Below are 16,437 nucleotides of genomic sequence, written 5' to 3'. Positions count from 1 at the left end.
CTGTGCTTTACAACAAATTAATTTATTTCCTCTACTTTTAGACATACTGTATTTTTACTTTTGTTTAGGTTCTGGTTTTCTTTGTTCAGAGGTATACTTTCATAATGTTCCTTCACATTTATGTTGTCATGACCAGGAAGATACCTTATCATTAATATTTGACATGTAATTAAGATGTCCTTTAGCTTAGATCATCTTAGGGTATATTAAAACGCATTGAGACATTTGACTTAGAATAGGAACTTTTTGTATATCAATTTGTTCCTGTGGGTTTTTTTTTAAAACTTAACATGGAGGGCTTCCCTGGTGGCACAGTGGTTAAGAATCCGCCTGCCAATGCAGGGGACATGGGTTTGAGCCCTGGTGCAGGAAGATCCCACATGCCGCAGAGCAACTAAGCCTGTGCGCCACAACTTCTGAGCCTGCGCTCTAGAGCCCGTGAGCCACAACTACTGAGCCTGTGTGCCACAACTACTGAGCCTGCGCTCTAGAGCCTGTGCTCCGCAACAAGAGAAGCCACCACAATGAGAAACCCATGCACCGCAATGAAGAGTATCCCCCACTCTCCACAACTAGAGAAAGCCCGTGCACAGCAACGAAGACCCAATGCAGCCAAAAATAAATAAATTAAATAAATTAATTAAAAAAAAAACTTAGCATGGAGAAACATGTTGGGAGATTGGACTTTCCTTCTTCCTTGTCCGTGGAATTAACTCCTTCTTGGACTGTAGACTTATTGACCTTTAAATGTTTGATTTACTCTTTAACGTGGGCCCTTGAAGACCCTTTAGTAAATACTTTTAACTGTAGTATGAAATGTTTTTACTTAAAGAGATGTAAAATGAGATGTAGGACTGAGACAAATGTGTCTCTCAAACAAGTCTGTTAAAGATGATAATTTTAATTTCCATCTCTTTGTTTTCCAGTCTGTTTATGTGATGATGCTGAGGAGCTGGAGAGAGGTGAGTTCAAAGTAATTTTATGTGTTAGTGCCATTGAATTGAGAGCATCTTCACGTCTTTTGTCCTGACTTTGCAGAAAAAGAGTACTTGGATTTGTGTTTTTTAATTTCAGAAGTGTACATCAAAACCATTGTAACTATCATATACTTGATTTGATAAAACTGACTATAACTAATGGTAAGGTTTGGCTGCATATATCAGAAAATTCAAAATACTGTAAAAGAGTGTAAAAGAACTCTCTCTCATGTAAAAGCAATCTGGAGGTAGGCAGTCTGTGGCTAGTATGGCAACTCCATGGTCTTTGGCATACTACCCTATTGTGCCATCCTTGTGTGTGGATTCTAGTCTCAAGATCATTTCATGTTCCAATATGACTGCTGGAGTTCCAGCTTTTAAATCCACATTCCAGGAAGGAGGAAAGAGAAGAGAAGGCTGACCCCGGCCTTTTAAGGTGACATCCCAGAAAGGTCCAGATAGCACTTCCACTTATCATTGGCCAGAACTTAGTCACATGGCCCCAAGTGGCTACAAGGGAGTCTTAGAAATGTCCTTTAGCTGGTTTATTGCTGTCTCAAATAAACTTGGGATTTGTTACAAAAGAGGAGGGAGTGAATGGATGTTGTGATAACTAGCTGTTTCTGCTACAGTGACATTCTAGCTGTTTCCTCTTTTTATATTTAGGCCTTGTGGCTGCTTATACTAGCCTATACAGTCACTGTACTATCCAGTGCTTTAAGAAATTGTTTTTCTTGGAAATAAGATATTCACATGGTTATTGGAATAATTTTAGCTACTAAGCAGCAACTTCTGGAAAGGTATTAGGTAGAATAGGAATTTTGACTGGTGATTGGTCAGACAAAGGGGTCTGTCTTCTCTCATTTATTCATTTTAGAGAGTGGATCACCTCCTGAAACAAGACTGTCTTACAGAAGCCTTGGCCCTTGCATGGTCTTTCCATGAAGGAAAAGCAAAAGCAGTAGTGGGTAAGTTAACAGAACACCGGTGTAGTAGGTGTTGTTTTTCTGGAGCAGAGAAAATGAATAATACTAATCACTTACAGAACACTTTTGACTTAGTGTTCAAGTGTTTTATAAGCAAGATGTTATCAAACCTTACAGACTTTCAGTGAAAAAGGTTAATGACGAATACAGGATATAGAATTTTAAATGTCACTTTTAAAATTCATTTCATAAGGAAAATTTATTATTAGAACAAAAGGGAAGTACATTGATATGCCATCTGGTCCAATAGATGGGAGGTGTTCCTGTTATGGCATATTATCCAACATTTTGATACCTAAGGATTGTTATATCTACTGTTAGCATAGGTTATCAGTAGAAGGCCAGAGCAGTTTCACTCCTGAAGATATGGATTAACTTTGTATTTATGCTGGATTTTGCCTCTCTGCAGGATTATCAGGGGATGCCAGTAAGAGAAAGGCTGTTGTTGCAGATCGGGTGAGTATTTTAATAGGGTCTTTACTGGGGTACAGTGCAGATTGCCTTTGGTATTTGCTAATAATCTTGGGCGTGATTAGGTAAATGACTACAGTTAAGAAGAGAGTGTATTAAGAAAACAAGTCAGATTGCAATTCCTTGGTGTTATCTTGAGTGCTTTTTAAATTCCTTCTTACCACCCTTTCTTTTTTCCCTTGCTCACTCTCTTATGAAAATTATAAATAGTAAAATAGCCAGAAGACAGCAGACAGTAGGAGGAGTAAAAAACCCAGGGATCTGGGTTATCTCTGAACCTAATTATAGCCCACAGAAAGTTGACATTTGTTGGTCTTTATAAACTGATTAGTAATAATGAGAAATACTATATGTGCAAGTGTTTGTGTTGCCTGAGGGAGCAGAGAGGCCTGATGTTTATTATTATTAATTAGTATTAATATGGTTAATGTTAATATTTAACACTAGCTTTGTTTTCCTAGTCTAGACTTGCTTGAATTCATTTACTATAGTCATTCCTCCCCCTTTTTATTGTGCAAATGAATTGGTAAAAATTAGATTCCAAATTAGTATAAACATTTAGAAAACATACACAGAAATTGGTCAATCCTGAGACTTATAAGTGATTTTCTCAGTATCTGGTAAAAAAGTATTGGCTGTCTGTGTTCTTTAGGCAAAGACATATGCAGAGGATAACTGAAGAGCTAAACGTCAACTTTTTATTTCCTGAGCAATATATATACTAATGAGGTCTGGAACCTGGAGGTATTTATTAGGAAAGATTAGCAAATTGGTACTAACCCTGAGGCTGAAAGAAATTCGGCTGGGGTTAGAAAAACTGAGAAATAAAGTCACTAACATTTTAAATTATATTTTTAATATGATAGCAAAGCCTGATTCTGTATTATTTAAGAAGATCACATAAATTAAGTATTGAAAAACTTTAGAGATATACTTTAATTTATATACAAAGCTGTTTTCCTTACAGATGGTGGAAATCCTGTTCCATTATGCAGACCGAGCTCTAAAAAAGTGCCCAGACCAGGGAAAAATCCAAGTGATGGAGCAGCATTTTCAGGTACACCTTTGCAAGTGCTTCTAATAGGCATTGCTATGAATAGGTCTAGTACTACTGCTCTGATATTATTTGAGAATGGGATTTTCATGTTTTGGTTAAACATTTTTCAGTGTTCAGAGCTTTATTACAGGGTTTGTGGAGCATTCTCAGTGATTGAATTTTGAGGTAACAGGTGTACAGACACATGGGAACAGATGAGTAAAATGTTGTGGGTTGTTAGTGCTTAGGCACTTGGTGCTGCATGGAAGGAAAGGAGGTATGTATGAGGGTACATACCTGTGAATTGACACCTTACACCTTGCTGATGACTAACTTATGTTAACTAGGCTAGTTGGAGAAGAAGTATACTACCAAGGTTTAAATTTAGTTCTCCTAGGAGCACCTGTGATTCAAGATAAGATACGTTGCAAAAAAAAAATTATGATCTCTTAAATATACTGATGAACAATCTTTAGTTTCTCTTGAAACTCAGTGAAAATGGAAGTCAAGGAATGACTTAAAGACCTGCACAGTGCTTATTATGAGAGTTTCACCATTTGCAGTGATCTCAAAATATATTTGTTGCAAATCTGTGTCTTCTTTCCCATTCTGAGGGCTCCCTCCCCTCCCCCTGCCTCCTCTTTTAACAAACATTTGAGGGTCTGATAACGGGGGTCAGCAAACATTTTCTGAGAAGGGCCAGATGGAAAATTTAGGCTTTGTGGGGTATATATGGTCTCTGTCACATATTCCTCTGAGTGATTTTTTTATTTGTTTGTTTTTAAACAGCCCTTTAAAAATGTAAAAAACATTCTTAGCTCTGAGCCATTCAGAAACAGGCTGTGGGAGGACTTGGCCCATGGGTCAAAGGATGCAGCCTCTGGTCTAACATGTACTAGGCACTGGGCGGTAGTGTGTAAAAGATAAGTAGTCCTTGCTATCTTAAAGTTGACAGTCTGGTCAAAATAACTTTTCTTGTGTACATTAATGGAAATGTTTAAAGGAAATCTGGGGTTTTGGAGTTCTGAGGAGCAGACACAGCTCATATCTTTTTATATCTCCATTTGCTGCTCTTAACTTTGGAAGACAAGGATAGATGTGGCAGTTAACAGTTGGAGGGTATCAAAACAGGATTTGGTTTCCTGAACTGTACTCTTTAATGCTGCAGTAGTGGGCTTCTGGCAGAGTAACTTGTATTGCCTTTTGGCTAGAGGCTTATTACATTTGTCAGTAAAGAAGAGAAAGAAGCCTATATAAGATTATAAAAATAGATAACTTAGGAGAGGAAAACATATGGCAGAAAGAAGGCATTTGGGGACAAAACTGTTTGGGAACAGTACCTTGTATGTATATGATTTTGTATATCAGTGCAGTATATATAGAAAAGAAAACTTAGTATTTTGACCAGAAAATATCTATTACCAAGAGGTGGTAGGATGGTACTCATGTAAGAACTCTGGTCGTTGGAAGATGTACTTTGTTGAAAAGAAACATCCAATAGGGAATGCTAGGAGGGGCTAACGAGGAGTGTGTGTGTGCACGTGTGCGTGTGTACACATAAGATGGAAACCACCTTGCTGGGGAAGAATATGGTAGAGAGCTATAAAAGAAGAAAGGAACAAAAGTGATATTCTGATGGAGAAATATGAAAGAATCTCAGCATGAGATTGTAAAATTTACTGAGAAACAAACGGTAGTAGTAATGTGTTCTTTAACCATCTAGATATTTGTCAGAAGTTTCGTACTGCTAAAAGAGTATCTGATAACATTTTTGATTTATTCATCATTTAGTCTCATAGGTGGTAAAGGAAACGATGGTGGGGGAACCATTATCCTGAATTTACTTTTTCCCAATGATTGGGGATATAGAAGGGATAGATTATTGATAGAAAAATTATCATTTATTTTAAAGTTTGTAATAATGATGAAAAAATAACACTCGTGAATCCTGTGTTTTAGAAAGCAGATATTTTAGGGAAAAAAATATGGGCACAGCCTCATGGTTATAGGCTCCAAAATAATAGTAGGTTCACAAAGAACAGGAAATTCTTAAATTCTGATGTAATAACCACAAACAATTCAAAGAGAAAGGAAATGGGGAGGAATGTTGAGAGAAGTATCTGTCTACAAAACACAGAACAGCTACCAGAGTTGGATAGAGGCAGATCACCAAATATATTTGCCAAAAGCATCAAGAATCTGTACGTCTGTCAGAAAAGAGACTGGTCTGGTCCAGATTGTGCCTACCAAAATGCTAAGGGGCACAAAGGAGGGCTTTTGACAAAGATTCACTGAATACGTATATTATGTGCCAAGTACTACGTGAAGGGTGTGACATTCATTTTTGTTTAATTCTCACAACAGCACCATGAAGTAGATACTGTTTTATCCTCATTTTATTGATGAGGAAATTTAGGCTGAGAGAGGTTAAGTGACTTCCCAAGGTAGTATTGCTGATAAAGGGTGAGGACAGAACTCCAATCCAGGTTTTTCTGACTTCAGAGCCCAGCTCTTAACTAACCATTGTACTATATTGTTATTTTCAGAGCAAGTGCAGGGAAAGGATGAGTGAGAAGGGGTGATGTTAATAGGTGATCAAGAATGATAATTATAGCAAACATCTGAAGTCTTTAGTGCTTACTGTGTGGCAGGCACTGTTACAAACCCTTCACACTTGTTAACTCATTTAATTCCTATAACTCTATGAGGTAGGTACTGTCATTATTCACATTTATCAATGAGACTGAGGCACAGAGAGGTTGAATTGCCTGTTGCAGGTCGCATGGCTAGTGAATGATAGAGCTGGGATTAGAATCCAGGCACTTGGGCTTCAGAGTCCACATCCGGACTTCTACACTGTACTCTAGAGCAACACTTCTTGTTTTGCTTCCTTTTTCATGAGCATAGAGAATGGTCCTTAAAATGGAAAAGTCCAGGGACTTTGCCATCCAATGCAGTGTGGTCCAGTGGTTGGGACTTCGCCATCCAATGCAGGGGGTTGCGGATTTGATGCCTGGTCGGGGAACTAGGATCCCGTATGCCTTGCGGCAGGAAGGCCAGGGCATAGAGCGGAGGCAGGGTTGTGACAAATTCATTGAAGACTTCGGGGATGGTCCACATCAAAAAAAAAAAAAAAAGAAAGAAAGAAAATCTTAAAAAAAAAAAAAAAAATGAAAAAGTCCAGATAAATATATTAAAGAAAAAAGTTGAAGCCCAGGATATAGTTCATATAGTTACATCATGATTGTTCAAATCTCAAGACGCAGTGAAATTATAACCTGGGATCCTGTTTGAATGATCTGAGCTATCATTAATAATTTGTAAGTTACTTTGGATCAGTATTCAATTAAGGCACACTCGCTTAAGCGTGGATGCCTAAGCAGAGGAGACAGTTTATTTCACTCAGGAGGACTATTTGCTTTTGGAAAAGGTGATCTTCAGCCCATTAGGATGAGTGAAATACATGCACAAGTCACCATAAATCTGCTGTTTTAAGTGTTGAGTCATAAATATTTAATCATAAAACAGTCATAAAATAATTAAGTAGGTTAACTCTTAAAGTGTAATTTTTTAGAAGAAGAGTGGACATAGGAAACTACCCACGGATAACCCCAGTGTGGTTTATGAGCAATTTTCCATGAGTTCACCTAAAAACAACCTTGTTAAACTCATAAACTGCATTTTTGACAGGAATGTGAGGACACTATCTTCTTCTTTTTAATTAATTAATTTTTTGGCTGCATTGGGTCTTCATTGCTGTGCGCAGGCTTTCTCTAGTTGCGGTGAGCGGGGGCTATGCTTCGTTGCAGTGTGCAGGCTTCTCATTGCGGTGGCTTCTCTTTTTTTGCGGAGCAGAGGCTCTAGGTGCGTGGGCTTCAGTAGTTGTGGCACACAGGCTCAGTAGTTGTGGCTCATGGGCTGTAGAGCGCAGGCTGAGTAGTTGTGGTGCACTGGCTTAGTTGCTCCGTGGAATGTGTGATCTTCCTGGACCAGGGATCGAACCCATGTCCCTTGCATTGGCAGGCGGATTCTTAACCACTGCACCACCAGGGAAGTCCCCGGACAGTATATTCATGCAATGCTTATTACATAACATCTTGATTTTGTTAAAGCATTTGTCTTAGTTTTCCATTATCCTCATTGCTGAAGTAAATTAGTAAATAGTAAGTAGATTTGCAGATGATGAACATCCCTACCCAAAGAGTATTCTTGGTGGCTTAGTATTAATTACTTTCTAGGGATCTTTCATATCCAAGTTTTTTATCATTGATTTGGATGAAGATTTATGGAGTGGCTTGTCGAATTTAGATGGCACCAAGAATTCAGGGTCCCAAATGATCTTGACAGAGTGCAGTCAAAATTGTTATGAGATGAAATTTAACAAGGATAAACATTAAGACTTGCACTAGATTCAAATAATTAAGTTGCATGCATACTGGATTGGGAAAATCTAGCTGGACAGGATTTTAGTTGACCACAAACTTAGTGTGAGCCAATTGTGTGTTAAGGCCCAGATAGAGGAAAGTGATAGTACCACTGGGCTATGTGTTGAAAATAAAAACTCTTAAAGATATTTTATGGACTGTTGACAGACTGACCTACATCCCACAACTGGAATGGTGGGAGGTTTTAAAAACAACGGTTAAAAAAAATACTGGGGTTGTTTAATCAGAGGAGAAAGTAAGTGGAGACACGGCTGCTTTCAGATGGTGAAGGACTGTCATATGGAGATTTATTGTATTGCAGCAGAGGGAAGGCTAATGTAAGTGGGTAGAAACCAGGAGAAGGTCTGTTTCAGTTGAAAATGACCTAGTGATGATGTAACAAGTCTTGGACTTGTGTGCCTCCTACTATTGAATGTACTGAAGTAAAGGGATGATGGCCAACTAATCAGGAGTGTTTTTTAAAAGACTTTGTTTTGCTGGGTGGGAAGGTCTGAGAATTCTGTATCGTTATGGAGAAACTCTCATAGGAAACAGGTAACCTCTAATCCAATTAGTTTAAATTCCTAAGACTGGTTTCTATCTCAGGCAAAATACTGAGCATTTACATTTTACCAGCAGGTGGCACTCATGCCCGCTGTCTCAGTTTTAATCTTTACCTTTGAGGAGGAGTCTCACCTTTTCCTTAGAGTCAGAATATATAATGCCATTCAGTATTTCTGCTTTCCTCCAAAGATCAGTCAATATTTTGCCCTGTCTTAACTACAGAAGATAACTTTTGGATCTCATGATGTTTTTGACAGGCTGTGGCTTTTATTTATCTAACAAAAGATTTGAACCTATAATTATAATTTATTTGTACACTAGCTAGTAAGATTAAAAGGAATTAAAGTGTTCTCTGACTCATACGTCTTGAACCTTGCCTTTTCTTCGGGCTCTCTTTCCCATCCCCAAAACAAAGTCAGACAGCAAACAAATCCCTTCTTTGCCCCGCGCCATCTCCCATAGTCTTATGCCTCTTGTTTGTACAATCTTAACAGAGCCGCATATCTTATGCACTGTCTCCATCTCCTCACCTCCCTCTCATTCCGTGTCTGTGAATTCTGTGGCCCCTTTTATTCCTCATCTTATTGGTCCTCAGTAGTATTCAACAGTTAACGACTCTGGAAACAGTCTGTCCCTTTGGCTTCTCTGGTATCTGAGTTCCCTGCTAACAGTGTTCTCCAGCTCTAAAGTTGCCCAGTGAACTGTGGAAGCATTTTCATGTATTTTGGGTTATTTTATCTTGCTACATTTATCTTTGTTTGTTTGTTTATGAAACAAAGTAGAGGTATAATAAATAAACCTGAGGCATTTAAAAAATATCGATCAGGCCAAAAAGATTTGAAAAAATAATGTAATTTTAAAATATCTTCAAAGTGAAGCCTTACATTGTTACCAAGCTCTCTTTCCAGCTTCATTTTACATTTCCATGACAGAGAGAACATTCAAGGCCATTGTTGTAGCAGCTGTTGGCATATATTTTTGTATTAAGAGTTCATGCCAAAGAATGGACAGAGACTAAAAGCTGAATGTAGGGTGAGGCTGTAGAGCTTTCCTTGTCTAACTCATGCTTCCCTGAGATGCTTTGAAGAGAGAAAAACAGTGTTGGTATCCAGCATGCTGCTTTATCCCTGAGGCTTGTTTAAAAATGCTGGCTCTGGGGAGTCAGATTTTTCCTAGAAGATTATTTTGTTATCATCATACCTGAAAAGAAAAAAAAAGGAAAAATACATATACACATACAGAGAGCTATCTGTATCTGTATAGCTGCTCACGGTGTTTTGTTTGTGTACTAATACTACCATACCAGCTGCTTAGCTCTGAGAGCCCACAGGGATCGATTGATTGATCTATCTATCTATCTTTCTGAGGTGTGCGTGTGTGTGTGTTCAGGTATGTTTATCTACTTTGCTGTACATGTACATTCTAGGCTTTGTTAGGATTTTGAATCATTATCAAACAATGTGGTTTTCATTGCCTGATTGATTTTTAGAATATAAATTATGCGAATTATATTGCTCCAGAAAGCAAAGGAATCTACATCTGCTATCTCATTTCTTTTCACATCATCCCTATGAAATAGGGAAAGCCAGAGATTATGTCTTAAGTTGGCAGATGGTAAGACAGTCACAGGGCAATAAAATGATCTATTCAGTCGCTCAGACAATTGACACGCTTAAATATTTAGGTTTTCTGTTAGCTCAGAGTTTTATTCACATATCCACATTGTCTTCTTTAATTAATCCTAAATGTACACAGGTACGTAACAAGAGAAACAATCTTCTTTGGTCACTTATAGGGCTGTGCATTGAGGAAGAGATTAGAGAAATATTTACTTTTTTTGGATTCTGGAGACCAAAAATTCATCCATTTCTCAGGGGTGGCCTTGTAAGCTTTTGAGACTGAGAGGAATCTTCTTAAAGCAGATGTTGCTTACTGTGTCTGTGTTGAAAGACAGTCAAATCAGCAAGCAGCACACAGTATAGGCTGAACTTAAAGGCAGGAGGGCTAGGCCCTCGATCTTGTAGTATCCCATAGGTTGGCATATGTAGACCAGGTCTGGCTGGATGGACTGAGGGTTTTGCTTCAATAGAAGGACTGGTCTTTTTCCATTCTCTTTTTCTTTAGGGCTCTTGTGAGAGCAGCCTTCCAAATGAGTTAAGTGGGGATCATCTGAGCTTGGGCATCAACTGCTCAAGGTGGTTGTATACTAGTTCTGGGAATGTCAGCTGCCTAGCTCTGACCGCAGATCCTGTGGGAAGTTGAGTCAGTGCTTAGCCCTTACCACTGGGAAGATGGGGAGCTACTGATCCTACCTAGCTCATTTTCAGGCATCTAGGAGATTGCCACCAGGGATCATCCACTGGACAGTCAGGCTTGTCTCTTCATAATCAGATTCTGGAAAGGAAGGCTTAAATAAGGAAATAGATTTGGCTTTAACTAATGTTTTGTTTATGATTTTAAATGTTCAAAATTGATAAAACCCTGGTTTCTTTAAGAAGCCAGATTGAAAGTACTAATTTGGATAGGTTAGCCCTATTTAAGTGAGTTGAGTAAGAATAGTCAGGGGCAGGCAGGCGTGTGTATCCTTTTTCTTTTTCTTTTAATTAAATTTTAAATTTTGGGATAGTTGTAGATTCACATTTAGTTGTAAAAATTAATATAAAGAGATCCCGTGTACTCTTAACTCAGTTTTCCCCAGTGGGAACATCTTGCAGCATCTTGTATATTGTACAACTACATAACCAGGATATTGACCAGTACAGTGAAGATACAGAATATTTCCATCACCACAGGATCCCTCATTATGCCCTTCTGTAGCTACACCTACTTCCCTCCTGCCCCCAGCCCTTTTTTAGCCCTTGGCAATCATTAATTGTTCTCCATTTCTATAATTTTGTCATTTCAAGAATGTTATATAAATAGAATTTATAGTATGTAACCTTTTGGGAATTGACTTTTTAAAACTCAGCATAATTCTCTGGTGATTCATCTAGGTTATTGCCTCTATCACGTTTGTTGCTTTTTATCGCTGAGTTGTATTCCATAACATGGATGGATGTACCACAGTTTGATTAACCATTCACCCAATGAAGGACGTCATTGTTTCCAGTTTGGGGCTATTAAAAATAAAGCTGCTATGAACTTGTGTATACTGGTTTCTGTGTGAACCTAAGTCTTCATTTCTCTGGGAGAAATGTCCAGGAGTGCAATTGCTGGATCATATGATAGTTGTATGTTTAATTTTTTAAGAAACTACCAAACTGTTTCCCAGAGTGGTTGCACCATTTCATATTTTCAGCAGCAATATATGAGTGATCCAGTTTATGCACGTCCTCACCAGCATTTGATGAAGTCACTCTCTTTTATCTTTGTTATTCTGATAGATGTGTAGTGATACCTCATTGTGGTTTAACTTATGTTTCCCTAATGGCTGAAGATGTTGAACATCTTTTCTTGTGCTTGTTGGCCATTTGTATATCTTCTTTTGTCAAATGTCTGTTCGTGTGTTTTGCCTATGTTCTAATTAGATTGTTTTTTATTTTGCTGTTGAGTTTTGATAGTTCTAGATTTTTAAAAAACATATGCTACATTCTAGCTTTTTGTCAGGTAGGTGATTCTCCCAGTAAGTAGCTTTTCTTTTTATCCTCTTAACAGGGGCTTTTGCAGAGCAAAAGTTTTAAATTTTGATGAAGTCCAGTTTGTTAATTTTTCCTTTTATGCTTTTGGCATCAGGTCTGAGAATTCTTTGTCTAGTCTAGGATCCTGAAGATTTTCTCCTGTGTTTTTTCTAAAAGTTTTATAGTTTTGTGTTTGCACTTAAATCTGTGATGTTTTGAGTTAAATTTTATATAACTTATGAGACTTAGATCAAAGTTTATTTGTTTTTATTTTTATTTTTTTTGGCCTATGAATGTCCAAGTGCTCCAGCACCATTTGTTGAAAAAGCTATCTTTCCCCCATTGAATTGCTTTAGCACCTTTGTCAAAAATGAGTTGGGCATATTTGTGTGGGTCTATTTCTCGGTTCTCCTTTCTATTCCATTGACCTATGTGTCTATACTTCTGCCAATACCACAGTCTTGATTACTGTAGCTATGTAGTAAGTCTTGGAATTGGATAAAGTGATTCTTCTACTTTATTTTTCATGTCAAAATTGTTTAAGCTATTCTAATTTCTTTGCTTTTCCATATACATTATAGAAAATTATTGTCTGTATCTACAAAATAATCTTGTGAGGATTTTGATAGAAATTATATTAAACCTATGTATCAATTTGGGCAGAATTGACATCTTTACTATGTTGAGTCTTTTGTTTGTTTGTTTGTTTATTTATTTATTTATTTTTGGCCACGTTGGGTCTTCGTTGCTGTGCGTGGGCTTTCTCTAGTTGCAGCGAGCGGGGGCTACTCTTCGTTGTGGTGCGCAGGCTTCTCATGGCGGTGGCTTGTCTTGTTGTGGAGCACAGGCTCTAGGTGTGCGGGCTTCAATAGTTGTGGCACGCAGGCTCTAGAGCACAGGCTCAGTAGTTGTGGTGCACGGGCTTAGTTGCTCCACGGTATGTGGGATCTTCCTGGACCAGGGCTCGAACCCATGTCCCCTGCATTGGCAGGCAGATTCTTTCCACTGCGCCACCAGGGAAGTCCACCATGTTGAGTCTTACAGTCTTCTTTGATTTCTTTCATCAGTATTTTCTAGTTTTCAGTACAATTCCTGTACATTAGATTACATTATTAGATTTATACCTAGTCAGTCTGCCTGCTTGCCTTCCCTCCTCTCCTCCCTTCTTTTGCAGTTGTAAATGGTATTGAATTTTTAATTTTGGTGTCCATGTGTTCACTAATAGCATATAGAAATGTAATTGGTTTTTGTGTGTTTATCTTGTATCCTGCAATCTTGCTGGACTCACTTCTTAGTTCTAGGAAGTTTTGTGTAGATTCCTTGGGATTTGCTACGTAGACAATCATGTTATCTGCAAACAGGAATAGTTTTATTTTCTCCTTCCTAATCTATGCCTCCCCCAAATCCACGACCCCTTTTTTTCCCTTTATTGCATGGTTAGAACTTCCAGGGCAGTATTTCCAGGGCTAGAACTTCTTACTGTGTTAAATAAGAGTAGTGAGAGCTGACATCCTTGCCTTGTTCCTAGTTAGAGTGAAAGCATTTGATTTTTCACCTTTAAGTATAATGTTAGCTGCATGTTTGCTGCAGGTACTCTGTCAAGTTGTGGAAATTTCCCTCTCTTTCTATTTTTCTAAGAGTTGTTTTTCTTGAATGGGTGTTGAATTTTGTCAGATGTACTTTCTGCACTGACTGATATGATCATATGATTTTTCTGCTTTAGCCTGTTAATATGGTGCATTATATTGATGGATTTTAAATTATTGAACCAGCCTTGCATCTGTGGAATGAACCTCACTTGGTCATGATGTGTAATTCTTTTTATATATTGATGAATTATATATGCTAATATTTTAAGGATTTTTGCATCTTTATTCATGAGGGATTTTGGTCTGTAGTTTTCTTTTTTTGTAATGTCTTTTCAGATTTTGGTGTTAGTAATACTATACAAAATGAGTTGGGAAGTGTTCTCTCCTCTTCTGTTTTCTGGAAGAGATTATATAGAATTGGTATCAGTTCTTTAAACGTTTGATGTAATTCTTCAGTGAAACCATCTGAGCATAGAGATTTGGGGGGGGAGTTTTAAAATTATGCATTCACTTTCTTTAATAATTAGAGGGGTATTCAAGTGATCTATTTCATATTGAGTGAGCTGTGATAGTGTTTTTTTGAGGAATTGATCCGTTTCATCTAAGCTGTCAAATTTATGTGTGTAGTGTTGTTCATGGTATTCCCTTATTATCCTTTTGATATCTACAGGGTCTATTTTGATATCCCCTGCTTCATTCCTTATGTTGGTAATTGTGTCTACTTCTTATTCTTTGTCAGTCTTGGTAGAGTTTCCTCAGTTTTACTCTCTTTTTTCAATTAACTGGCTCTTTGTTTTACTGACATTCTCTATTGTTTTTTTGTTTTCAGTTGCATTGATGTCTGCTCCTTATGTTCTTCCTTTTGTTTGCTTTGTATTTATGTTGTTCTTCTTTTTCTAAGTTTTTGAAATGAGAGCTTAGGTTAATTTGAGACTTTTTCTGTTTTCTAATGTATGTATTTAATGCTGTAAATTTCCTTTCAGCATGACTATTAGCTGTGTCCTACAAGTTTTGATGTGCTGTATTTTCATTTTCCTTCAGTTGAATGTATTTTAAAATTTCTCTTGTGACTTCCTCATTGATTCATGGGTTATTTAGAAATGTGTTGCTTAGTTTTCAACTGTTTGCAGATTTTCTTGTTGTCTTTCTCTTTGTGATTTCTAGTTTGATTCAGTTGTGGTTGGAGAACACATGCTGTATGGTTTCAGTACTTTCAGATTTGCTGAAGTTTGTTTAATGACCCTAGATGTCGTTTATCTTGGAATATGTTCAGTGGGCACTTGAAACGAATTTGCTTTCTGCTGTTGTTGGTTGGAGTGTTCTAAAAATATCATTTGGGTATTTTGATGGTTGATGGTGTTACTGAGTTTGTCTATATCCTTGCTAATTTTCTGTCTAGTTCTGTCAGTTTTTGAGAGTACATGTTGAAGTCTCTAGCAGAATTGTGGATTTGTCTGTTTATCTTTTCAGTTCTATCAATTCTTGCTTCATTTACTTTGCAGTGCTGTTATTTGGTGCATACACATTTAGGATTGCTGTTTTCTTGGTGGATTGACCCTTTTATCATTATAATGTCTCTATTGGTTTATGGCAGTGTTCTTTGCTCCAAAGTTTATTTTATCTAATATTAATGTAGCCACTCCTGCTTTCTTTTGATTGATGTTTGCATCATATGTCTTTTTCTATCAGTTTATTTTCAACCTGCCTGTATTGTTAAATTTGAAGTGAGTTTTTTTGTAGACTTCTTGAATCCATTTTGCCAACCTCTGTCTTTTAATTGGTATATTTAGACCATTTACATTTAATGTAACTGTCCATATGTTAGGGTTTAAGTCTGTCATTTTTTGTTTTGTTTCTTCTCTCAATTTTTCGCTTCTCTGTTTTCTTTTTTCCTGCCTTATTGTGAGTCACTTGAAAATTCTTTAGGATTTCATTTTGATTTATCTGTAGTATATTTGAGTGAATCTTTTTGTATAGCTTTTTATAGTGGTTGCTCTAGGTATTATATTATATATACATTCCGATTGAAGTAGTGTAGAAACCTTACCTGCCTTTATATCCATTTACCCTTTCCTCTTTATAATATATTGTCTTAAATATTTCCTCTGCATTCATTTAGAACCACATCACACAGTATAATTTCTGCTTCAACCGTAAAACATAAGTAAGAAAACTCAAGAGAAGGAATGTCTATTTTATTTACCCTTGTTTTTGCTTGCCATGTTCTTTCTTCTTTCCTGATATGCCAAGGTCCCTTGCTTTACTGTTTCCTTTCTCTTTAGAGAACTTTAATTAGCCATTCTTTTGGAGTAATTTTGCTGGCAGCAAAGTCTTCTTCATCTGAGAATGTCTTGATTTTCCCTTCATTCCTTAAGAATATTTCACTAGATTTAGGATTCTGGGTTGACAGTTATTGTTTTTCAGCACTTGAAAAAATCATGCTACTTCCTCTGGCCTCCATGATTTCTTTTGAGAAATCCAGTCATTCAAATTATTTTTTCCCTCTATCGCTAAAGTGTGGGATCAAACCTGGGCCTCAGCAGTGAAAGTGCAGAGTCCTAACCACTGGACTGCCAGGGAATTCCCAGGTGTGGTCTTTTTTATGCCACTTTTAAGATTTTTTTTTTTTTTGTCTTTAGTTTTCAGAAGTTTTGAAAACTATCTTTGGTGCGGATTTCTTGGATTTATGCTGTTTGGATAAATCTGTGTGTTTATGTCTTTTGCCAAATTTGGGACATTTTTAGCCATTACATCTTTGAGTACTTTTTCAGTC

At 37.3% G+C, this 16,437-nt stretch overlaps 1 protein-coding gene across 5 annotated transcripts in view; it reads left to right on the top strand.

Moving 5' to 3' along the window:
- The window catches only part of VPS8 (VPS8 subunit of CORVET complex), a 287,700-nt gene that overhangs the window by 61,045 nt on the left and 210,218 nt on the right, over positions 1-16,437 (top strand). For all 5 annotated transcript variants that reach the window (XM_082392935.1, XM_082392936.1, XM_082392937.1 and 2 more), the window contains exons 17-20: positions 927-962; positions 1,855-1,945; positions 2,373-2,419; positions 3,402-3,491. In XM_082392935.1, the coding sequence (XP_082249061.1) occupies positions 927-962; positions 1,855-1,945; positions 2,373-2,419; positions 3,402-3,491 (264 nt within the window). The remainder of the gene's footprint in view (positions 1-926; positions 963-1,854; positions 1,946-2,372; positions 2,420-3,401; positions 3,492-16,437) is intronic.

Source organism: Balaenoptera borealis (assembly GCF_965194805.1).
Source record: "Balaenoptera borealis genome assembly, chromosome: 5".
Lineage (NCBI taxonomy): Eukaryota > Metazoa > Chordata > Mammalia > Artiodactyla > Balaenopteridae > Balaenoptera > Balaenoptera borealis.
The sequence above is the reverse complement of the archived record's forward strand: the minus strand, read 5'-3'. Positions and strand labels throughout refer to the sequence as shown.